This window comes from Orcinus orca, chromosome 1 (assembly GCF_937001465.1).
Source record: "Orcinus orca chromosome 1, mOrcOrc1.1, whole genome shotgun sequence".
In the NCBI taxonomy this organism is placed as follows: domain Eukaryota; kingdom Metazoa; phylum Chordata; class Mammalia; order Artiodactyla; family Delphinidae; genus Orcinus; species Orcinus orca.
This window is the reverse complement of record NC_064559.1, coordinates 144992724-145019268: the sequence shown is the minus strand read 5'-3', so window position 1 is coordinate 145019268 and position 26545 is coordinate 144992724. Positions and strand designations below refer to the sequence as shown.

At 36.8% G+C, this 26545-nt stretch overlaps 1 protein-coding gene across 7 annotated transcripts in view; it reads right to left on the bottom strand.

Moving 5' to 3' along the window:
* The window catches only part of USP33 (ubiquitin specific peptidase 33), an 89341-nt gene that overhangs the window by 8190 nt on the left and 54606 nt on the right, over positions 1 to 26545 (bottom strand). For 5 of the 7 annotated variants that reach the window (XR_007476145.1, XM_049707078.1, XM_033405918.2 and 2 more), the window contains 15 exons: positions 26073 to 26151; positions 24529 to 24940; positions 22067 to 22207; positions 20713 to 20828; positions 19379 to 19551; positions 19184 to 19278; positions 18151 to 18184; positions 16474 to 16519; positions 15849 to 16029; positions 15320 to 15446; positions 14003 to 14172; positions 12776 to 12857; positions 12023 to 12131; positions 1370 to 1472; positions 144 to 212 (listed from right to left, as the gene is read on the bottom strand). Coding sequence is in view for 5 of the 7 variants with exons in the window: in XM_049707078.1 (XP_049563035.1) it covers positions 144 to 212; positions 1370 to 1472; positions 12023 to 12131; positions 12776 to 12857; positions 14003 to 14172; positions 15320 to 15446; positions 15849 to 16029; positions 16474 to 16519; positions 18151 to 18184; positions 19184 to 19278; positions 19379 to 19551; positions 20713 to 20828; positions 22067 to 22207; positions 24529 to 24940; positions 26073 to 26151 (1937 nt within the window). In the remaining 2 variants the exon portion in view is untranslated. The remainder of the gene's footprint in view (positions 1 to 143; positions 213 to 1369; positions 1473 to 12022; positions 12132 to 12775; positions 12858 to 14002; positions 14173 to 15319; positions 15447 to 15848; positions 16030 to 16473; positions 16520 to 18150; positions 18185 to 19183; positions 19279 to 19378; positions 19552 to 20712; positions 20829 to 22066; positions 22208 to 24528; positions 24941 to 26072; positions 26152 to 26545) is intronic. The other 2 variants (XM_033405919.2, XR_004476890.2) reach the window with 2 other exon arrangements.

The following is a 26545-nucleotide window of genomic DNA, read 5'->3' as shown; positions in this document are numbered from 1 at the left end:
TTTCCACTATTTGTCCTAATTCATGTATGAATTACATCATTGAGCTGGATATAAAGGTGGTATAGATGGCTAGTGATGATATATTCTTAACAGTGTGACAAATTACTAACAAGTAAAGGCTTAATAGTATTAGTCAAACTTACCTTGCCTGAGTATCACATTGCCACATTTGGTGACTGCAATTTTCGTGTTATCAATAGGACCTGGAGGATCTAAGTCAAAAGGAAAAACAAATAATCAAAATGTATAAATGTACCAAAGAACTGCATATTTCTATGCCTGAATTAATGAAGGATATAACTGTATAATCAGATTATTTTTTAGTCAGATTATTACAGTCAGTTCTTAACTGTCTTCTCCTGAGCTTCTTCCTTTTTGGGTCCCAAAATGGAACCAGGAAAGAAGCTGAGAGAAGTTCTCTCACTACCATCCAAAATTTAATAAAAATGATTTCTTAAGTATCCATTTGGGGATTACAGGTTAAAATGCACTTTTAATGCTACAAAAGAACAATTCTTTGTAATTTAAAAAGAAATGCAATTCTTGGTTTTAGACCGCCATTAAACTAAAAATAAAAGCATGATAAAATGAAATGTTAAAATGCATCCTTTTTTTTTTTTTTTTTTTAAAGCTGCGCCCTGTGGCTTACAGGATCTTAGTTCCCCGACCAGGGACTGAACCGAGGCCCTCAGCAGTGAAAGTGCGGAATCCTAACCACTGGACTGCCAGCGAATTCCCAAAGGGCATCCTTTTTTTAATTTAAGGAAAGAAACCTTGTTTTCCCCCTGGATACAAAAGTACAGTGCATGTTCATTATCAAAAACTGTTTAAAAAAACAAAAAGGCACAAGAAGGAAAAAGATACTGTTATCCTACTACAGAAAGACAGGCAAACTGTTCTAGTACCTTTGAGGTCTTTCTGCCTTTGCATATGTTTGCCTTTTTCTCTTTTAAAACAAAAGGTTCCAACTATGCATACTGCATTATAACCTTTTTCATATATCAAGAACATCTTATTTTTAAATTTTAAACACTGTTACACAAATAATTTTTAAAGTCCACATAGTATCCCATTGTAATGGATAAACTACGGTTTAACCAATCTTATTGTTGGAAGGATATTTTTTTTAAATTTTTCAATGTTAAGATCACAGACTAATTTTTATTCAGTTCCTTTATATCTGCTATGAATATGCTATAATCCATGAAAGTTTTTAAAAATTAAAAATAACCAACATATGAACTAGAATGTACGTTTTTTTCTCTCTTGTTCAGTAGTGTAATCCCAAGTGCATGTAGATATTCAAAAAACATTTGTTAAATAAACAAAAAAATCTGCAAAGAATTTCGTCTTTCAGTTAAACACTTACCTCCATCCTTACCCTTCACAAAACTTTCCCATTCTCTAAACCACTGCATACTGATGCAATAAAAAGTAGCTGGAGAATCCTCCTCTTGGAATGCTCTGTTGAGCTATAGAGGGAAAAAAATTAGTCATCTAAAATCTAGAACTTGCTTTGTAGCAGAACAATACAACCATTCTACTTCAGCATCTGATAAGGCCAATTCCTCACACACAAAGAATGTGACTTACATTGATGCTAAGTTAACTTAATACTAGGATACATGGTAACACCTAATAACATTCTAGGTTATATCTCAAAGTTTATCAAGTATACACAAAAGGGGCATAATGACTGGATAAGTGAAAATGGTCAAGATAAAGTCTTCAAGGCAATAAATACTCCACATATTTATTAAAAATCTGATGTGTAAAACTTATTTAAACATACCATACCCACTGTCTACATCTTACTTCCATTCACTTAAGATACTGGTAGACATGTTGCTATTACAAACAGAATGTTGAAACGAAAAGTTCTGTACGTGTTATTTCATAGACAATAAACATATATATAGGACTTCCCTGGTGGCGCAGTGGTTAAGAATCCGCCTGCCAATGCAGGGGACACGGGTTCGATCCATGGTCAGGGAGGATCCCACATGCCACGGAGCAGCTGAGCCCGTGCGCCCCAACTACTAAGCCTGTGCTCTAGAGCCCGTGAGCCACAACTACTGAAGCCCGCGAGCCACAACTACTGAAGCCCGCGTGCCTAGAGCCCGTACTTCGCAACAAGAGAAGCCACTACAGTGAAGAATGGCTCCCGCTTGCCACAAATAGAGAAAGCCCAGGCACAGCAACGAAGACCCAATGCAGCCAAAGATAAATAAATAAATATTTTAAACAACAACATATATATATATATAGGATAAATTCTCAAAAGTGGTGGGACAGTCCTTGAAGACGTTCCACTTCCTCTTCTAGTCCCAAGGCCCAAGAAATGGGTATATGACTCAAACTAGGCAAAACTACTAGAAATGGAAATCTTCAGAGGAGTAACCTAATGATTGGAACGGAGTCATTCCAATGTCAATTTCGTTAGCTATACAGGAATAACTTGGTTCCTGAATTTCTGGAGGTCTGGTTATTCAAATCTTCTTTTCAATAAATTTCTTTTTTTGCTTAAGTTAGCCAATCTGACTTCTATGACTTTCAATTAAAAAACCGAATTGGGGAGTTCCCCAGTGGTCTAGTGGTTAGGATTCCGGGCTTTCACTGCCCTGGCCCGGCTTCAATCCCTGGTCAGGGAACTGAGATCCCGCAAGCCACGCAGCTCAGCCAAAACAAAACAAACAAAAAACCAAAAAAAAAAAAAAAAACCCAACAAAACAAGACGAAACCAAAAACCAAACTGACAGAAAAACTGGCATAGAAAGAGGGGAACAGGGGCTTCCCTGGTGGCGCAGTGGTTAAGAATCCGCCTGCCAATGCAGGAGACACGGGTTCGAGCCCTGGTCCGGGAAGATCCCACATGCCACGGAGCAACTAAGCCCGTGCACCACAACTACTTAAGCCCGTGTGCCTAGAGCCTGTGCTCCGCAACAAGAGAAGCCACCGCAATGAGAAGACTGTGCACCGCGACAAAGAGTAGCCCCCGCTCGCCGCAACTAGAGAAAAGCCCGTGCAGCAACGAAGACCCAACGCAGCCAAAAATAAAATAAATTAAATAAATAAATTTTAAAAAAAAAGAGAGGAACAGAAACAGAGCCTGAGGAAAATGAAGGGTATTTGAAAATTATCTAACTGTAATAGTGTGAAAAGACAGTGAGACTCCTGCAGATATCTCATGCTGGGTAACTAAATGCCCGCGGTACATACTACCTATGGACAAAAACAGTGAAGTTCAGCTCATTTCTCCCCTATGATCAAATCTAATCCAAACCCTGCCACTGTCCCCAGAGATCCTTATAATAATAGCTCAGAAGTACCTCTATGTTCTGGCCCCATGATTTGACTTCATCTTCTAGTACTTTCCTCCTCATTTATTCACTTGTGGTCACACAAACCTCTCTGTTACTCCCAAAATCAAGCAGATACATTCCTGTCTCTCAAAGCCTTTGCATGGGCATCCCTTCTTTTTACAGATATTTGAATATCTCCCTCACCTCCTTCAAGTCTTTGCTTAAATGTCACCTTTTCAATGAGGCCGATCTTTTTTTTTTTTTTTTTTTGTGGTACGCGGGCCTCTCACCGTTGCGGCCTCTCCCGTTGCGGAGCACAGGCTCCGGACGCGCAGGCTCAGCGGCCATGGCTCACGGGCCCAGCCACTCCGCGGCATGTGGCATCTTCCCGGACCGGGACACAAAGACGTGTCCCCTGCATCGGCAGGCGGACTCTCAACCACTGCGCCACCAGGGAAGCCCAATGAGGCCGATCTTGATCACACTGTTTATAACTGCACCTGACTCCTCCCCTCATCACTATACTCCTGATCCTCTTATCCTGTTAGATATCTTCCTTCACCATAGAACTCATTACCTTTTGATATATAATGTATTTGTTATTTATTAAATGTAAGCTCTTTGAGAGCAAGGATCCTTCTGGGACACAAGGTAGCTGCTTCCACAGAACAATGAAAGACAATGAATAATGTTGTGATTGCCTCTGATGAAATCAAGGCATGTTTGTCTCCAGGTAAAGAATTAAAGTTTGGACTTTCTGTGATGTACAACTTATCCTTAGAGAACTAAGATTTCTGAAATGTAATGTTAGACTGATTCTGTCAGATGAATCCGTTTCATTCACAGCATTACCAGGTTTGGACACTTTCAGGACTTTCTCTCTGGCATTAGGACATTTCTTCCTTATGTGTCTAGGTGGGGGCTTTTGAAAATTGAGTTAAGTATAATCACCCCAGTTATTTAAAGGCATCTGTTTCTCTCTAGTTCTCAGAAATTAAACTGTTGCTCTCAAAGGAGTTCCACCTCTCTACTCTCTTCTAAAATACCTATTAGAAAAACATTGGATTCTGTATCTACCCAATGTGTCAAAACTTTTGTTTTCCACCTGTTTATCCTTGTGCTTCATTTTAGGAGAAATCCTTCACTAGATCTTTCAGTACACTAATATGCTCTCCAGCAGTATTTATTCTGCCATTCAGTCAACCCATCTATTGAGTTTTGTTTTGTTTTTAGGATACAATATCCTTATGCATCTCTCTGAGAATCAATCATTTATTTTAAGGCATAACTTAGGAAGACACAATTCTTTCTAGGTATTACAAGCTAGCTAAGGTTAACGCCTTCTTTAACCAACCCAAGGGTCCACATTCACTGCTCAATCCAAGCAGACACCTTCGTGCTTGCTGCTTAGTACAATGCAGGGGGCAGAGTGCTGAAATCACTATTAGTATCTGCCGCTTCCAAGCTTAAAGCCTGTGTGGTCATTTCCCATGACATTGGTCTGCTTCTTCAAACTGATCCTATCTGCTTTCTCAATTTTTCAGAAACTCCACTTAATTTCCAGTCTAGCAAGGGCACCTATTTTCGTACTCTAGTGTTCTGTTTTGTTTTTTTTTAATTTTTTTTGTGGCATGCGGGATCCCAGTTCCCTGACTAGAGATGGAACCCAGGCTGCCTGCATTGGGAGCTCAGTCTTAACCACTGGACCGCCACGTGAGTCCTGTTATTTTTTTATACTAAGACATTGCTTTTTTTCAAAGGGGTGGTGGTAGAATAAGACAAAAAAAAAACCCTAGTGTTATGGAATAATTATAGACTTGCATTTTATAAAACAGCTTCATTAAAGTATAATCCACAGTGTTAGTGTAAAGTTCAATGGTTTTCAGTAAGTTTATAATTGTGCAGCTACCAACACAATCCAGTTTAAAACACTTCTGACACTCCCAAAACTCCCCTGTGCCAGTTTACAATCACTTCCTCTCAGCCCCAGGAAACCACTGACCTACTTTGTGTTTGTTTTTTTTAAATTAATTAATTTATTTGGTTGCACTGGGTCTTCATTGTGGTTCAAGGGCTCCTTAGCTGCAGCTCGCAGGCTCCTTAGTTGTGGCAGGTGAACTCTTAGCTCCGGCATGCACGTGGGATCTAGTTCCCTGACCAGGGATCAAACCCAGGCCCCCTGCATCAGGAGCACAGAGTCTTACCAATGTGCCACCAGGGAAGTCCCTATCTTTTTCTTAGATATTTCATATAAGTGGAATTAGACATTACATAGTCGTTTTTGTCTTGTTCCTTTCACTTGGCATAATGTTCCTAAGATTCATCATATTGCTGCATGCATCAGTAGTTCTACCTTTTTTATGCTTAGTAGTATACCACAGCCTTTTTATCCATTTGCCACCTGATAGACATCAATTTCCAGTTTGGGGCAATTATGAGCAATTCTGCTCATGAACATTTGTGTACAGGTTTTTGCAGACGTAAGTGTTCATTCTCTGGAGTAAATACCTAGGAGTGAGATTGCTGAGTCATGTGCTAAGTGTTTGTTTAACCTATAAGAAATTGTCAAACTGGTTGTCATCCGGCATGTGACACCACATGCCCACCAACAGTGTTTATATGAGAATTCTAGTTGCTCTACATTTTTTTTTTTTTTTTGAGGTACGCGGGCCTCTCACTGTTGTGGCCTCTCCCGCTGCGGAGCGCAGGCTCCGGACGCGCAGGCCCAGCGGCCATGGCTCACGGGCCCAGCCACTCCGCTGCATGTGGGATCTTCCCGGACCAGGGCACAAACCCGCGTCCCCTGCATCGGCAGGCGGACTCTCAACCACTGCGCCACCAGGGAAGCCCAACATTTTTGTCAGAACTTGATATTATCCACTTCTTTATTTTAGCCATTCTAAGAAGTATGTAATGGTATCTCACTGTGGCTTTAATTTGCACTTTACTGATGACTGCTGAGAGTGTGTACCTTTTCATGTGCTTATCACTCATATCTTAAGGATAATGTATATTAAAATATTTTCTTATTTTTAAATTGGAATATCTATCTTCTTGAGTTGTATGAATTCTTTATATAATCTTATATAATCTGGATATATATACAAGCCCCTTGATGATAAATGATTTACAAATGCTTAGAACTGGATTTGGGCCTACCTTCCTAACCTATAGTGTTTCTTCCAGTATCACCGTTGTTGGTCTTACTGAATGTCTCATTTCCTGAGATGATATCCCATATCACCTCTGATTATGTAACTAATTTTACACAAAATAAATGAAGCAATGGGCTCACATCCATAGAATTCACTGACTTTACCATATGGCATCACCTAAAAGTTGCTGGCCTACTGAATACTGTTTTTGTGCCCGGGTGGCAAAACACCGTGGGGTTGGTACTATCCTATGGGATGTAGTATATGCCTCAAACTAGAAACAACCCTATGGTGCTGTTTTTCCCACAACCAGAAAACATGAGAGTAGGTACCAGGTAAAGGAAGTAGGAGAGTTTATCTATTACTACCTACTGACACAAAAGCTTTTTTGCTTAAATTCCATATATATGTGTTAGCATACGGTATTTGTCTCTCTCTTTCTGACTTACTTCACTCTGTATGACAGGGAGGGGGAAGGGTAAACGGTGACAAAGCAATAAAGAGGCATGGACATGTATACACTACCAAACGTAAGGTAGACAGCTAGTGGGAAGCAGCCGCATAGCACAGGGAGATCAGCTCGGTGCTTTGTGACCGCCTGGAGGGGTGGGATAGGGAGGGTGGGAGGGAGGGTGACGCAAGCAGGAAGAGATATGGGAACATATGTATATATATAACTGATTCATTTTGTTGTGAAGCTGAAACTAACATACCATTGTAAAGCAATTATGCTCCAATAAAGATGTTTAAAAAATAAATAAATAAATAAACTTAAAGGGTAAAAAAAAAAAAAAAAAAAAAGCTTTTTTGCTTCTAATTATCACAACTTTGGCCTCTACTAGTTTAGAGGTATTAGGTTCCAAAGGGACACAACAATGATTTTACTGGACTGGAAGATAAGACACTCCTCTGGCCATTTTGGGTTCCTCATGTCACTGAACCAAGAGACAAAGTGGGTAGGGCTATATAAAAAGTAGAATAAAATGACTACTACACAACAGAAACAAGGGGAACTATGTCTGAAAATCAGGTTATACCCACTGTATTAGTTTCAGAGGGGGGCTATAGCAAATCACCACAAACTTGGCGGCTGAAACCAGATTATTTTTTCTCTCAAAGTTCTGGAGGTCAGAAGTCCAAACCAAGGTGTAGGCATGACCACGCTTCTTGTGGAGAAGGGGAGATTTGGTTCCTTGCCTCTTCAACCTTCTGCTTTGTGAGTGTATACTCCAGTCTCTGTCTTCTGTCTTCATATGGCTTTCACCTCTTCTCTCTGTGTATCTCTCCTCTGTGCATCTCTTTATAAGGGCACTTATCATTAGACTTAGGGTCCATGCAGATAATCCAGGTTGATCTTGTCTCAAGATCCTTAATTATATATAAAAAGACCCTTTTCATAAAGTCAATTCACAGGGATTAGGACACGGAAACACCTTTTTGGGGGGCCAGCATTCAATCCACTATAAGCACCATTCAGTATTTCCATATCCACAGATTAAAAGCTCATAGCCAACTAGAGAAATCTAACACAGGCAAGACTACAAAGAGCTCAGACTCTTCAGGAACGAAGGTCTGGGTTACTTCATCAGGTAAATAACCAGCTGAAGTGCTGGATGAGAAAACAGAGAATATGGAATGGGTAGTTATAAGCTGTAGACACGTACTTCTTCCTTCCCCCATGCACTGGGTTGGCCAAAAAGTTCATTCGGTTTTAAGTAGAACTAAAAGACACCTTTTTCATTTTCACCAAGAATTTTATTGAACAATGTATTCACTAACCCAATGAACTTTTTGGCCAACCCAATACATATTTGTAAATATTTCTAAATTTGTGAAAAATTACCAATTTATATTTCCTTTCATTCCTCTATTTCATATAAGGTATGTTCTTGGTGGTTAATCTTATTGTTTATTCTTTAGCTTGCAGAATATAAAAGAGAGATTATGACTAAACTGACTGAACTAAATATGAATGATCATCATCCAGAAATGGATACACTGACTGATGGGACTTTGGGTTTTCCAAGTTTAGGGAAAGGATAAATGCTGCATCTATTGGTACATGAGCTAGCCGCATCATGTTAGGCAGAAACATGATACTATTGCTACTGTTGTTGCTGACGTATGAATGCATATGACAAGGGGGGCAAACTATACTGTATTTATTGTCTGTTAATGCATCATTTCCATTCATTCTTACACTCTCTTCTATGAAAAGAGAAGATTTCATTTTCCAGGATCGCTTGCCAGTAGTGCTCCAGCTCAGTCACTGCCAATGATATATGCAATATATGGAAGGCACAAGAGAAAGAGAAACTTCCCCCACGTCCTCGGGTGGCAGTTGCGGCAGGACTGAGGCCTCCACAGATGGCACAAGTAGGGTTTTGCCACCACTTCCAAGCATCTTCCCAAGAATCCCTCACTCGGTGCCACAGGCAGCTAACATCTTTAACAGCAGCATCCTCAGGATAACCCACCAGGGTCCTGAGATTAGCGGCTTATCAAGTCTATCAAGTTTCTGAGCATTCTCCTGAGCCTTGCCAGTGGTAAGCAACATAGGTAATTTCCAGAAGCTTTGTGCAATTAAAAACTTCTTTTTAGCTTTGAAACAATCTCAAACTTACAGGAAAACTCCAGTACAATACGAAGAAATTTTCTTTTCCTAGACCATTTCAGAGTAAGTTGCTAAACACACAAGGACTTTTTCCTACACATTTAACAGAAATGATAAAAATGTGGAAATTAACATCAATGTAATACTAGCACCTAATCCTCAGACTCCATCAAGTTTTTCTAATTGATCCAATAATGTTGTTTATAGCCAGAAGATCCAGTTCAGAATCACTTGTTGGGACTTCCCTAGCGATCCAGTGGTTAAGACTCCACGCTTCCATTGCAGGGGGTGCGGATTCGATCCCTGGTCCGGGAACTAGGATGCCACATGCCGCTCAGCCGAAAAAACAAACAAAAAACAAAAACAAGCAAGAATCACTTGTTGCATGTAACTTCATATTTCCTTTAAGGTGGCACAGTTCCTCAGTCTTGACTTTCATGATCTTGACAATTTTGAAGGTTACAAGCCAGTTGTTTTATAAAATGTCCCCCAATTTGGGTCTGCCTGGCTTTCCTCATTTGAAACTCAGGTTATGCACTGTCTACCAAACAAGTGATGCTGTGTTCTTCTCACTGTATCCTATCCTAGCACGATTTTGATATATTCCACTGCTACTGATGTTCACTTTAATGACTTCATTGAGTTGGTGCCAGACTCTTCTTGCTTAGTCTTTTCTCTTCAAAATTAATACGTATTTTGTGGGGAATAAGCTGGAACTGTTAATATTCCATTCCGCATCAGTCTTTCAATTTATTCACTTATTTATAACAGTATGAACACAATATCTCCTATTTTGTTTAATGCATTATAATACCATTATAATTTATTTTGAAGCATAAATTGTCCCAAATTTGGCAAGTAAAAGTCCCTTCAAGCTGGCTTCTGTGTACTTTTGACATTTCCCCATCATTCTTCAAAAACTTCTTTAATTTCTGGAACAGTAAGAAATTCCAAGCTCATCTTGTAATTCCCCTGCCCCAGCCCTGAAAGCAGCCATTTCTCCAAGGAGGGCTGGTTCCTTTTACTAGAGAAAGATGTTTAGAAGCCAAGATCCGAAGAGAGCTAGGTATGCTCAATCCTACTGTAGTTATTACTGCTTCCAGGCCTTTTCAGTGCCAGAGTTAGGAAATTAACTTAGGTACATCATTTATTTCTATATATGTGTACATATACACACGTTTATACCTCTATATGTATATATGTATCTAACACAGTGAGTTCACAAAGATGCCTACAATTTTAATCCAATAACAAAGAGTCCATTTTAGTTTCCTCTCTTTCAATATCTGTAACTCCCTTATCCGACAATAAGAAATCTGGCTCTCATTACACCCATATTATCTGATCAATCCTACACATGGAATCAATCCCTCAATTTTACCACCACCACTAAGCTGTGCCGCCTCACACAGCAATCTCCAGCCAACACGGGCATCCACTGTTACGTTGCCTGGGCTCCAACATCCTTGACCAGGCCCACACCACTGCACAGAAGCTTTCTTTACCTTGTCTGGGCTCTGAGACCCCACTCTGAGCTGCTGTCCCCACTCCTACCTCCAGTATGGCAGCCTTCCAGATTTCCTGAAAGTCAGCTATGGTCTTCTTGATTTTCACTGCCCAGTCTTTTTAGTAGTTATTTAAGTCTTTCGTTGCCTGTATTCCTATTCTACTCAAAATACTTAGAATGGCTTCTGTTGATCAAACCCTAATGTATGGGACTTCCCTGGTGGTCCAGTGGTTAAGAACCCATGCTCCCAATACAGCAGGGCCGGGTTCAATCCCTGGTCAGGGAACTAGATCCCACATGCATGCTGCAACTAAGAGCTCATATGCCGCAGCTAAAGATCCTGCACGCGGCAATGAAGGTCCTGTGTGCCGCAACTAAGATCCAGCGCAGCCAAATAAATAAATAAATATTGAAAAAAAAAACCCTAATGGATATAGTCATTAGCCATTTATTTAAGCATTCGTGGAATGAACTACTTTTACTATTCAACTAAAATTTGCCTCCTTATATTTAGAAAGCAAATGAGGCTCAAGCACAGTAGATCAATCCACACCTGTAATATCTTCCTGTGTATGTGAAAATCGCTTTACTTTAGGCAAAGGCACACACACACACACACACACACACACACAAAACACCCCTAAATCTATGAAAAGAAGCCTGTGGCCACAACATGGAATGTACTGTTCATCTATAATATCTGCTCAATTAACTTCTCCCCTTCTTTTACTAAAAGAATCTCAATCTTCCCTTATAGAATTATCCCTCCACCAATATAATTTCAATAGAAATATCAATGAACATGCCTCTCAGGTGACTCAAACTCTAGTAGTATTCTCTACTAGGAACCCGAATAATAAATAAATGGTTGGAGCTGTATTACTGACAGCAGCACTTTGAAGAAACTTACTTCTTGCTACCTAGACAAATGGAACTATACTAGTCTTTGTCCAATAAAACCTGGTTATTCAGCTCTTCCTATTGATTCTGTGATCAGACTTTCTGTTGCTTGCAATCAAGAAATGCCTCATAACATACTCACTTTGTGGGAACTAGGTATAAGTATAGAGAGTCCCCCTAAACAATATTATACTTCACAAAGGGGTGGAAGTAAAGAACGCAATCTGAGTAGATGCTTTCAGAAAAACCACTAACTTAAGGAAACTTATAATTTACCATTTCAATAAAGAGATTTCTTGCCAGTGCCAATACATAAAACAAAATTTATTACCAATCCATGAAAACAAAAACCCCCAAAAGAAGAGCTTAACTCACTAGAACTATAGTCACCTGACTGGGGTCTCTCACTGTTATGAGCCCATGAGACTTAAAATGTATTACAACTCTTTCGTCCAATCATTTCACTAACATCGTTCCTCTAATTGTCAGTTCTTTATCTTTATTCTAGATCATTTTGATAATTTGAAAAGCATCATTTTTTTACCCGAATAAAAATTTCCAATTCAATTTTTCTTCTTTTTTCAATTTTCTCCGCCTCAATCTGGCAAGTGTGACAAATGTACAGATGGTTGACGGCTGGTCCTCCTCCATACCTAATGCATGAAGAATTTAATAAGTATGATAATCTGGAAGTAAGCTGATGTTCTAGGAAATGTGTCCAAGTTTTAGTAAAATGTAAAAACTAAATTATCGTAAGGGCCTGATTTTATGTTTTTCAGGGTTGCTGATTTTATCAGTTTATTGACTTACTGATTCATCTGTATTTCAACTTTCCCTTACAGCTACTTTTGTTACAAAATATGTTTGTTGCAACAACATAAAGTAAAAGAAGTGGCTGTCAAAAGTTAGCATACAACATATAAATCTTAAGTTATACACAGCCACAGTTTTAATCAAGTTTTAATTAGAAGGAGGCTTCCCCTGGCCACTAAGAATTCATAGAATGAATTATTTTCAATATTTAAGAAAAAATATTTAAGAAAAATGTCACGGCATACTTTTAGAGATACAGATTATCAGAACATAAAACTTAGAATTAATTATCTAGACTAGGGCCACACTAGCCACAAAAGTCTCTCTACTCACACTTCAGAGTGAATAAATGAAGGAAGAAGGGAATATTCCACATAAGCAACATACAGCACAGGGAGCATATACAAAATAATCCAATCTCCTTTTAACGAATTTCACAAACTGATTTCCACAATACCATATTGTCTGATTTAAAAAAACAAACCTGCTATATAGGTTATCCCAAATGTTCTGAGGCAGCATCAATACCAGGTCTTCAATATAACTAGCTTTTCGTGGAGGAACACCTAAAAAAGTTTAAATGGGTCTGTCTCATTCTTAAATTCCGTTATATTACTTTTAACTGATTAATCACTGGCATTTTTTCCAATCATTATTCTTAAAACCTCTCCCCAAAAGGTTAAAAATTAAGTATATGTTCCTAAAGATGAGCATATTTCTTGAAATAGAGAAAAATAAGTTAACCAAGATGTTCAAGTACTTAACTTACATAAATCTTTACTAAGCCTTGACTGTGTATTGGGGCAAGCCAGAGATAAATCAGAGACAATCTTTCCTTCATGGAGCTTATGAGCTAGCAGTAGAAATGAAGAATTTATATGAATAACCATAATAAAAGGCAGGCACAGATAAATGCCATAAAAGGATTATAGGGAAATTTGGAACCGGAAGAGACTTAAGTTAGTAGCTCAAGTAGGGAAATAATAAGAGAAAAATTCACATACAGAAATATTTTCAAAAAAAAAAAAGAAAGAAATATTTTCAAGGTTTAGATTTCTAAATCCAATATAGGACATTTCTACTATCTCTTGTGGTTTCACTGAAAAAATAATTAATTAATGAGAATATCAAGTCTTCAACCATGAAATTTAATTAAGGTGTCACACTAAGGTTGTCATAGAAACAAGCACTAACACAGTCACAAAGGCATAAATTACATTTAGCAAATAACTGCATGAGGTTTTTTTACTAAACTCCGAGTACGTTTTCATAGTTAGGAAAAGAGCCAGCTATTCATTTAGACAAAAGGGATAAGAGCCACGGATACAGTTGGAGCTGCATGTCTCTCAGCTGAGAAAAATGATGGGCAATAGAAGTGTTCACTGCACTGTAATTACCTGTTTATGCATCTGTCTTTACCATGAAATTAAAGCTATGCAAATAGAAATAGTGTTTCTGGTACTTTCAGGCTCTAGCACAGGGTTTGGAACAGGTACTCAGTAAATATCTGTTCTATGAAAAGGCTACAGATTGCCTATAATTAGAAGAAAAAGCTAATTTCTGAAACCATAGCAAAATAAACACATTTAAGTTGGAATGTAGATGGGGAAATGGAAAATAAATGGAAGAGGAAAGTTCTTGGCTCTTTCCCTCTTTGTAAATTATTTAACAGCAAATCCCTACCACTACTTTCCATTACAGAGTTTCTTACCTCCATGAATACAGAGAAAATCATTATTTGAAATAGGGCCAGGTTCAGCAAAGGTCTTAAATTTATTTAGCCACTGTCGAGAAATATAAAACTGAAGGAGACTTGGTTCCATTATGTTCAACAAATTTGATATCCTCCGCCTCTCTTTTTGTGCTTCTTCACTGCTCTTCCTATTAAGGGACAGTGATTCATTAAATTCAATATGCATTTTACTCCATTAGATTAGTAAGTGGATTTTTCCGCTCACTTATTAGACTTAGCACACACATTAACACAGTCATCCCTCTATATCTGTGGGGGATTGGTTCCAGGACCCTTGCAAATACCAAAATCTGTGGATGCTTAAGTCCCTTATATAAAATGGTGTAGCATTTGCATATAAGCTATGCACAGCCTCTCATATACTTTAAATCATCTCTAGATTACTTATAATACCTAAAAAATGTAACTGCTATGCAAACACTGGTAAATACAGCATAAGTGGTATGTAGATAGTACTGGTATGCAATTTTAAGTTTTGCTTTTTGGAACTTTCTGGAATCTTTTCCCCCCCAATATTTTCAATATGCCATTGGTTGAATCCTCGGATGTGGAACCAATGGATATGGAGGGTGGACTGTACTGTGAATCTTGTTAGGTCTTGAAAATTATTCATGAGAAATATACTTTGTTCCACCCTGCCCCCACTACATTACACACTCTAGGGGTGATACTATATCTTAACTACTAGTATCCACATAACTATTGCTATAGAACAGACATTCAAATGATTGTTAATAAGATCTAAACAGTTAATCTGCCTTCCTGTTTTAGTAGTTATTACAATCTTTTAGAAGATACTAAAAGGTACCAAGGATTTATTTTTATATTAATACCTTTTTTTTTTTTTTAATTTTTATTTTGGCCATGCCGCGTGGCATGCAGAACTTCCCTGACCAGGGATTGAACCCATGCCCTCTGCATTGGAAGCGTGGAGTCTTAACCACTGGACCACCAGGGAAGTCCAATACCTCCTTTATTAGCTATGTTAGGAGAAAACTCCTACTGTCAGTGCCTAATTTTTAAAATTAAAACCAGTCTTTCTAAAACAAAATATATTCCTTTGCCCTTCAACTAAATGACTTACCATTCTCTTAACAAAAGATCATTCTGCATGCAACCTTTCACTTTTACTCACATAATGAAATGAGAGTAAAGCAATTTCTAATCTTTACTCAGAAATCCACTTTGAAAGTCTTAGAAGGCACTATTAACCTCAACATGAGATGTTCTGTCATATTTGTCAAAACAGCCTATCCAGGAGAGTTATTTCCTCACCTGTAGAAGAGAACATAAGCTTCTGCATTTTGTACAGTAGATTCTGAAACTTCAGTGACACTTTGGTCATCAAATTCATACCAGAGATTATTTAAATTGTTTCGGCAGTAGGCAATATAGTGTCCACCTGAATTTAAGCAGAAAAAATTTAAATAATTTCAGTAATAAAAAGATATAGCAAGAACTATCTTCGTATTCTTTTCCAGTAGATACCCTTACCACCACCACTTGAGGAAATGAAAATCAGGACAGAGAACGCAATCTTAAAAACCCAGTGTAAAAATAATCATGTTTAAGTCCTTATTATTTATCTTTACATAAAACATAATTTCCAGTATATTAAACTTCGGAGTAAAATTATTCAATTTCCTAAAATTTCTGCCATGTTTTTAATAACCAAAATAAAATAATTAATAAAAATCTACTTTTATACTTTTTTCTTTTGTTCAATCGGGTCTTGTTTAAGACATCAATTCAGATGTTTCTTTTCTTTAAAATCTAAAAACATATGTCAAACTTGGATACTTACTACTTGCAGTTCCATGGTGACAAATGACTGACAGAAGATCGTAGGTAACAATTTGAGCTGGACTATCTTTAGCAAGAAATGGCTGAAGATCCAGGCCTTCCAGTGGAAATGAAACATGGGTACTAATTTTGGTGGAAAACATCAGTTCATGTCTGAATCTTTTAAGATGGATGCACAAAATCTTTTTAAAAGAGAAACGTAGGATTATTTAAAATTCTACTGTTTCATATGCTACATAAAAGAGTCTATTAAATATACATATTGTCAAGATTAAACATTACCCTGCAATTCTGATAACCTGATTCCAGAGACGTTAAAATGTGGAAATGATGAAACATGGTACTTCCTAAGTTCATAGCTACTGCCTTCTCCAATTTTACACTTTATGCCTGCAAGACCCTACAGTATCTGATTAAACTGTGTTCAACACAGTTTTACTGCTAAGGGCACTTACTTGGTATGCAACTCAATATTTAAAAAATGGATAATCTTAATAGGGTATACACAGCCACTGGTCAATAGAACCATTCCATTCTTCGACCAAAGCTAAAGAATTTACTACACTGTGTTATATTAATACCTTACCTATCACATAAAATAAATTAAATTGTGATAAAGCCCATACCTCAGGAAACTTTTGTACTTTACAAAACTTTACTCCATTCCTCAATCTAAGGGGTGAAAAGAGAAAACCAATTTTAATAAACCTGTTTCCCATACAAATCTACAAAACCTTTAGTATTTTCAAATATACAGCAAAATCTTTTAGAAAATGCAGAAATAAAGGTATCAGACTAAAAATGCTTACTACTGAATTATACACTACCAATTAAAAAAATACTAATAAAACACTGGAACCCCTTATTGTAAAAAAATTATTTAAATTAAGACATCAGTAATAAAAATTTAGAGTTGTATAATTCTTTGATGAAAATCTTCTACTCTCTATGGCCTGGCTATGCCTTTATAACATTCAGGTATCACGTAAAACTGGGTAAAATAAAATCCCAATTTTATAGAATTGGTTGGTCAGGTCAATATATTACAACCTTTATTCCTAAATGTGAAAACAAATAACTTAAAATAGAGAGGTTATTATTAATAATCAAAAAAAATTTTTTTTCGGCCACACCACGCGGCTTGTAGGATCTTAGTTCCCCAACCAGCGATCGAACCTGGGCCCTCGGCAGTGAAAGCGCAGAGTCCTAACCACTGGACTGCCAGGGAATTCCCAATAATCAATATTAATTTATACTTGACAGATCTCTACTCTGGATTCTGGGGTAGATGCAAGTTCTTTTCCATCTTCACTATTATCTTTTTCCTAGTTGGCACTGTTTTTCCAAGAAAGATTCCCCCTCTGGGCCGACTCAGTCTTCAGCTATCAGCTGTGGCTTCAAGGACAAACTGATAATAAATACTTTCCAATTCACTAGAGGTGTATTTTTTTCTAGCAAGTGCAAAGCAGCTTTTCTTCCTTATTGACCTAACAATATACTATTCCTTTTTGTAATGAAGAAGACCAACAGCTGCAGATCAACATTTCCCTGGGTTTTTGACAAAAGCCAGAAGTTTGTATTATGAAGACTCTATTAATAGATCTTATTCGGAGGCCATTATTTTTCTATCAGAGAGATTCAGAAAAATTTTCCAGTTCACTCTACCTCAGACATATTTGCTTTCAATTCTCCATTTACTTTTCTTTTCTAACTGATCAACAAGAAGCCTTAAAAGCCTAAACTTATTACAAGACAGAAAAAGGCAGCTACTAGTAGATATAAAGAAATAAAATCATACTTTTCTTAACTGTCTTCTTTATTCGGCCCTCATACAGCAGGTAACATTAGAGATGGTATAACCTTTCTGAATTTTACACAAACTTGAAACTATATACCTTTACAGTCACTTTCACTTCCTAAATCTAGCCTGTTAAGGTGGTAAGCCAGAAAAGAATATTGCGTTATTTATGATGACAGAATTAACCTATGTAATAAAAATATATGTTATATATCCTAGTATATATTTACAACATATTTGGAAAATGTTTTATGCAAAATTACATATTTTATATCTTAAAATACACTGTCACATCTTAGCTAAGCTGATTAAATTTGTTAAATTTTTAACCTCAGATTTGTTTTGCAGAACAACCAGTCATTTTTTACTAGGACAAAGCTTACTGGCCTTTATATTTTTCTAAATAAAACGGAAAATTAACCCTACATGCCCAATTCAAATTACCAAGAAAAATACCATTTAAAATACAAAACATGCAATTGAAAGCATTGCCAATGACACTTACTTTTTGCATTTTTCACAACTGTACATATTGTCACCTGAAAACAGAACAGATCTGGTCATTCCTCTCAAACTAAAAGCAAGTTATTTTCTTTTGGTTCTGCAATTCTTTGAGCTTGCAATGCTGAACCAGTAGAACAGTAACACAAGGCTCACATTTTTTAGTCTCTGCTCGAGTCAGCACGTTTACCACACCTACAACACCCTTTACCTGCTCTTTTTTCAACCTTGAAGGCGTATCTCAAATAACATCCTGTACACTTATTCACTCAACAAAATTTACTGACTGCTTGTTATATGTCCAAGCAAGGTGCTGGACACACAAAAATAGTGAAGGCTTGGATCTTAAATACTATGGAGAAATTCAGACTAATCCAGATATACAAGTAAGTTTTTTATATTTTGGTTGAATTTTCTCTTTTTTCAATCCCAGAGAAGATTTTAGACACTTCAAATACCGTATTGTCTAGTACTATAGGAACTTGTATCAATTATTTCAGGATATTATTTATAGTGTTTATGTTGTCATGGTAGATACTGGCACTATGGCAATATGGGCAAGTACTATTTGAGCTGCCTCAAAATTCAGCTTTGGGCTTCCCTGGTGGCGCAGTGGTTAAGTATCCGCCCGCCAATGCAGCGGACACTGGTTCGAGCCCTGGTCCAGGAAGATCCCACATGCCGCAGAGCAACTAAGCCCGTGCGCCACAACTACTAAGCCTGCATGCGCTCTAGAGCCTGCAAGCCACAACTACTGAGTGCACATGCCACAACTGCTGAAGCTCGCACGCCTACAGCCCGTGCTCTGCAACAAGAGAAGACACTGCAGTGAGAAGCCCGCACGCCGCAAAGAAGAGCAACCCCCTCTTGACGCAACTAGAGAAAGCCCACACACAGCAAGGAAGACCCAACACAGCCAAAAATAAATTTCTTAAAAAACTCAGCTTTTATGAATACATTCTATATTTTGTCCCACTAGTATTTTAGATCACTCACAACAGTTTAGCCATAGATGAAAACTATTTCGTATTTCTTACCTTTTAGTTCATCTCTGGCAAAGAAGGCAGCAAGACAATCTTGCAAGGTTACTATTGGACCCCAAAACCAGCTAGGGACACATGAGACAACAAACCTGAAACATTATTGATAGAAAAAAGAAAGGAAATGTTCTGCCAGTACAGCAGAAACAGCAGTTTTAACAATCAACTAATACAAAGAAAACACATACATACCTCTTCACATATTCCATGAGAAAAGCTATCCACCCTTGTGGAGCATATGCTTCGCCACATGATCCTGCTTTGACTATAGATGTTGGATGACTTGATGAATGCAGCTTAGCAAGGTCTTCCTTGCCAGGAATCGGCAAGGACAGATCTTGAAAGGTCTCGAGGGTTACAGACACCTAAAATTGTTTTGTGTTTTAACAATGGGATGAAAATAATCCAGCACAAACATTTGAGGATAGATTTTAGACGGCAAAGATCAAAGCAAATTATAATAAGAAAAAAACAAAAAAAAACTGCTTTTTATATAGTAAAAAAAGCTAAAATAGTAATAACGAAAGCAAAATTGCTTTGTACCAGGTGCTGTTCTAAATTTAATCTTCACATAAACCTTATGAGGTAACTACTAACATCCCCATTAGTCAAGGACATTGCAGTAAAGAGAAGTATCTCACACACAGCCACTGTAGCCTGAGTTCCAGACTGTTAAGCACTACTGCATTTATTTTTGAAAATGACCTCTAGTGATAGTTTTTAAATGTAGCTTAAAAAACAAGATGTGAAACCTAAACAGCTGAAAACATTTCAGGATAATTCCATTTAAATATCTGGTACCAAAATAGCCTACATTAAGATAACCCTATTGAAAACCCTTAGATTTGACTTAATTCTAACACAATAACTGAAAACTTACTTTGGGGTTTTTTTTGGGTTTTTTTTGAGATAGTTCATTTTACATTCATCTTAATTATATTCATCACTGCACTGAAGTAAAACTGTTCTTAAGAAAATCTCTACGAAACTCAGGAATTTAGAGGTATTATTAAAAATCTCATGATGATTTTAATTCATGCTCTTGTTTATGAACCTGATACTACTTTTATTATCTGAATCCAAACTTAACACGGGAAAATATTTATAAGCCATACAACCAAGTGGAGAAGATACATACATAGCCTTGTGCCTGTGAATAACAACAGTTTCCTACTAATTTCATCAGCCTTGGAAGAATATGCATGTGTTACAAATTCTCGTTGCTGAGCAACATATCTCCTTTGTATGTGACCAGAGATGAAGAACTGAGTTAATCCTTCCTGCTAAATGCATGCCTGTTCAGTGACAGGTCAAGACCCATCCTTAAATCAGTATGTTACTATTGCTTCCAAAAACCAAGTTCTACTCCTAGAATCAATTTATATTTCTTCGAACACAAGAAATACATGTATAATCATCAACAACAAGGAAAAGACATTAAACTTTCATACCATTTTGTCAGGTTTTTTTTAAAAAAAGAGCATTTGACAGAAATTTCCTGTGTATTATAATTCTTTCATACTCACCCTATCACAAGTCAGACACTGCACTGAACTAATGATTGTTCCATCAAATATGTCTGAAATAACACTCCGGTATTTCTTGTGCTGTTTTTTTCTCTTTGGAGATGATGCAGACTGAGCTAGGATTGAAAAACAAGCAGAGAAATTTTTGAGAAATCAAAGTAGTTCCTTTAGCATTTTTTTTCTGAAATCTTTTAACAGCAAAATTACTATGCTGAAGAAATTTGTCAAAATACCATTCAAAAGCATTACCTAAAGAAAACACACACACACACACAAAAAAACCTCAAAGAGAAACCATGATGAAATAGAAAGTATTCAGCTTCCCATCTTGACTTCAACCAGAATAGTTTTGCTTTTACTTATCTGTTTTTGCTCCCAAGTAAGGCTTTATTTGAAGAAAGGATTCTATTAAGCTTTGAGAGTTCTTTATATATTTTATATACAAGTCCTTTGTCAGCTACACGATTTGCAAATATTTTCTTCCAATCTTATCTTTTCATTCTCTTAATGGTGTCTTTTGCCAAGAAAGATTTTAATTTTTTTCTTTTACGGATCATGCTTTTGATGTCTTTGATGTTTTTAAAGAATTCTAACACAAGGTCATGAAAACTCTTGTAAGAGTTTTACAGTTTTACATTTTCTAATACTGGAACTCTCATACATAGCTGGTCGGAAAGCAAAATGATACAGCCACTCCGAAAAACAATTTCATACAACATTAAGCATAAAACTAACATAAAACCCAATAACCTCACATCCAGGTGTTTACCCTAAACAAATGAAAATTTATGTTCATACAGAAACCAGTACATAAATGTTTATAGCAACATTATTCATAATTGCCAAAAACTGGAAACAAATTCAAGTATTTCAGTCACACAATGAAATACTACTCAGTAATAAAAAAGAACTATTCAGACCTGCAACATGACTGTATCTCAGATTCATTACACTAAGTGAAAGCAGCCTGTTTCAAAAGACTACGTCTGTATGATTCTCTTTATATGACATTCTGCAAAAGGAAAAACAATAGGAATAGAGAACAGATTCACAGGGCTGGGGCTTTGGGAGGAGTAGTGGGAGGGTCTGGTAATATAAGGGAGTTCTTTGGGGTACTGGAGCTGTTCTATATTCTGTTTGTGGTGATGGTAACAATCTGTGCACATGTTGAAACTCAGACCCCTACACCAAAAGAGTGAATTCTGTTGTATGTAAATTTGTGCCACACACACACACAAATTTTAAATCATGGTTGTGTAAAACTATGCTGTCAATTTAAAAAGCTTGAATAATATTTCATAATTAACACTTTAAACTATCAAAGCAAAGGAACCTGAATAACTGAAACTTCTACCTTTTTTGTGTGTGGGTGCCAATCCTGGCCACAAAGTGCCTGATTTCGGAGGGCTTGCTGATAAACGTGGGTTAACACCTTCACTTGATGGGAGGGTCTGTGATGTAGACAGCTCATTCAAATGGACATCAGTAATATATTCTGTAATATTTAAAATTTGTATTATTACATTAAATAGTAAAATTATTCCACCTGTCAAATAAAGCTTTCTTCATCTGAGATTTTGAACACAACTCACATTAATAAATGTCAGGTAAAACACCTGATAGACATTAGGCTTGCTAAGCAAACTAACAGTGATTTTCCCCCTAGGAATCTAATTAACGTTTATAACACATTACTGTTGTAGGCAATCCAGAAACTGTGCAAATGTAAGTGTGGAAATATAAAGCCAAAGAGGATCATATTTGTCCTAACTTAGTATTTAAAAAACAAAAGCAATTTAGGGCAGTTTTTTAGAAAGCTTTAAAACTATATGGGAGAAAAAGAGATTATCCTCCCAAAGTGACATAGTAAGCAAAATCTAACAAGAAATTTAGGCATAAAGTAATTATAAATTATTTTACTCTGTTATAAAAGGAAATAAAACCCTCTGTCAGAAAAAAACACCTTTTTTGGAATTAAATTATGAATCAAGAAAATATAAGCTCTATGAGAGCTATCTTGATTTGCTGTTGGATTCCTAGTACATAACATATATTCCAGGGCAAGAGACTGCTCAAAAAGTATTTGAGTGAAGAAAAGAGAATTGTACGTAACAGACCCTGAAACAGAATGATTTCAGGGATTTTTCCAGATAATGCAAAATAAATGACTTTTATTACTTTCACAGAGGCATTCTCATTATCCCAACCATGACTAAAAGCAGACTGCATAATATTGGGGGAAGAAAGAGGAGGAGACTCGCTCTAGACTTTCAGAAGGGAATAAAGTTAATATCATCTAGGTCAGGGATTGGCAAATGATTCCTGTAACAGACCAGATAGTAAATATGTTGGGTTTTGCATGTCATATACGGTCTTTGTCACATTTTTCAATCAGAAAATGTAAAACCTCAGATCCCTGATCCAGGTCATCAATTAGTTACTAATTGTAAGCATAAACTTGCTATGGAGCAATAAAGAACCAGTAGGTCAAGTAATCAGGCTTAATCAGGACGAAAGGCTAGATAGCAGACGGCTAAGTCTTTCAATACTGAAATTTCACGTATCTATTGACTAAGCAACTTCTAACCACATCTAAACTTCTAAACATAACATCAGTATAATCAAGGAGCCTAACACGTTCTCCTGACTAGAAGGCATTTATGCACTGCACAGGGGTGAACCACAAGTATTCCTGTGGTTAAGGAAATATCCTTCTCCTCCAGAAAAAATGTGGGGTTCAAAAACGTAAGTAAATTGTTTAGTAGTTCCTACTCTTCAGTAATTACAAAAGATACATTTTTTATGTTCCTTGTCTGCCACTTATTTTAAGGTCAGAGAATCTGAACCTCTGATGGTTTAATTTTATGTGCTTTGGAGAATTAAATACCACATTAAGCTAACACAAGTTAACCCTAGAAGAAATAAATGTAAAATGCAAAGCAACCTAGCTCAACTATCTTTCATTTGGCCACTTGCTCTTTCCCACAGGAACAATGACATGTATAACGGTATAATCTATCGTAACAGGGTTCATTATAGTTAATTAAACTCCTATGCCAAACATACACCAAGTATTTCATAGCTGATATGACTCCAATGACAGCAATCTAAATCTAACAGTCTACAATTTGGATTATTTTGCTATTTTGCAGGTCTCAACCGAATCTGCTTTAAATGACATTAACTTAACACTCACATGCAAATAGTACTACACTCTACTAGTCAGAAAGCCCAAAAGTAACATCTATTTAATACCCTCTTTCTTTCAATTAGTATGGTTGAACTATAATGTCATATACTACACACAAAATATTAAGCTAAAGCTATTAATTATTCTATTTCATTTTTATTATGCTAAATATAAACTGTGAACATTAACATGTAAATTAGAAATGTATTCTAAAGTCACATGTCAGGCTAATTCCGCTCTCCCCTAAATCAGAAAATGGTAAAATTACAAATATCATCTTAAATATAAACATATCTTGGGGCTTCCCTGGTGGCGCAGTGGTTGAGAGTCTACCTGCCGATGCAGGGGACATGGGTTTGTGCCCTGGTACAGGAAGATCCCACATGCCGCGGAGTGGCTGGGCCCCTGAGCCATGGCCGCTGAGCCTGCGCGTCCGGAGCCTGTGCTCCGCAACGGGAGAGGCCACAACAGTGAGAGGCCCGCGTACCACCCACACACACACACACACACACACACCCCCACACAAAATTATATATATATATGTATATATATATATATAAAAACACATTTTGCACCCTTTGTCTAAAAATGAAACACTATCATTTGAAAATTACAAAAATTGTCACCTGAAGCTCTGCTGTGTATTTGCACTTTGACAGTTTCCTGATTGTTGAAGTCAACTGTTTCAGACACAGAGTCTCTATCTAATTCTCCTTCAGAATTCGCTTTATTAATCTTATTGCACATCTTCTCTTTTTGCCAATCTTTTGACATTTCTGAATTGTTTTCATCATCCTGAATTAACATTGTTGTTTCATTATTATCTTCAGAAAAGCTTCTAGACACATTTTCATTTTCGGCTTTATCACTGCTGCTACAAGAGTCACAAGACTGAAAATCTGCATCTGACTGGCTCTTGTCTTCCTCCATGGTCTCCTCAGTCATTATAGTTTGAGGATCCTCTTCTACTTCCATGACCTGTTCTTTCAGTTCTTCATGAAGCAGATCCATTAAACATCGAAGGAATTCTTGAGCATCCTAATATATAAGCAACATAGATATTACCATTTCATTAAAAATACATGTATGTAGAAATGAGAAAATATACAAAATGTGGTTAGCAACTGATTTCTAAATGTGTAGCATTATACTAAGGAAATACAACTTTGTAGACATAAGGCATTGGAGGGATAGGAAGCACTAAGTTCTAAAAAGTTATGTAAATAAAACAAAAGTAATTAAAAAACTGAACATGTATTTCAATTAAAACTAAAAAAAACAATAAACAACAGCAACAAAAAACTGAAGATGATCTGGAGGTCAGCTTTAGTACTGCTGCTATTTTAAAAAACTTGAGTAAGGATTTGCCTCATCTGACAATAACAATTGAGAGAGATATCCTAAATTCAAGTATAGTTTGGCTTAAAACTAAAGCTTTATCCAATTTTGCACTGTATCTCAAAAATCCTTGATCAACCTAGAATGTTTATTGAAAATACAAATTCGTAGGCCCCAACTTATGTCTACCAAGTCTCTGTGATCCAGGAATTTGCAACAGAAAAAGTTAACAGAGAACAGGTATTGTTTTGAAAAAGAAACACATGTGAGGACCAGGTATTAACATGAAAAAACTTTATATAAAGTACAATAATTGAAACTGCCATTGGTGTCAAGCTAAAAAATTACAGGTCGATGAAACAGATTAGAAAGCCCAGAAACAGACCTTATTATACATTAATGTAAGCATCAAATTAATAAAGAAGAAACTTTTAAAACCAGATAAGAAAATTCTTAAATCTGTACTTTCATACAATTTGTTAGCTGTTTGCGAAAAATTAAATTTGGATTATATTGTAATGTGAAATAAATGACACATGTCTAAAGAATTTTTTTTAATTAAATCAGAAAATACAGGTAAAATTTATCTCTGGATGTGGAACTTTTCAAAGCTAAAAGCGCTAGAGTATACTGACATATTTAAACACTCCCAAATTTAAAATTTCTAGAAAAATATGAAATTAAGAGAAAAGTGGAAAAATGTAAGCCAAAAATATGATATGGGGTTATTATTCTTAGAATAGCAAATGAGTATATAATAGCATAATGCATAATAGCATTCTGCAAATGTATTAAAGATTAATATTATGAATAAAGAGCAATAAAGACATACCTGCTGAGAATACCCCCGAAATGTTGGATTTACAGTTTTAATTCCTTGAAACAGATTAGTAGGCACAACAAATCCTGGCCTGAGGAAGAAAACAGTTTTAGGAAGAAATCTGTGATTTTTAGTTTTTATTTTAGAAATGAGCAATCAGGGACTTCCCTGATGGTCCAGTGGTTGAAAATCCACCTTCCAATGCAGGGGACACAGGTTTGATCCCTGGTCAGGGAACTAAGACCCCACATGCCGTGGGGCAACTAAGCCCACGCTCCAAAACTAAGGAGCCCACGTGCCACAACTAAAGAGCCCGCATGCCGCAACTACAGAGCCCAAGTGCTCTGGAGCCCATGCAACACAACTAAAGAGCCTGTGTGGTACAACTACTGAGCCCACACACTCTGGAGCCTGCGTGTCACAACTAGAGAGAAGCCCGCGTGAGCAATAAAGACCTGACACAGCCAAAAATAAATAATAATAAA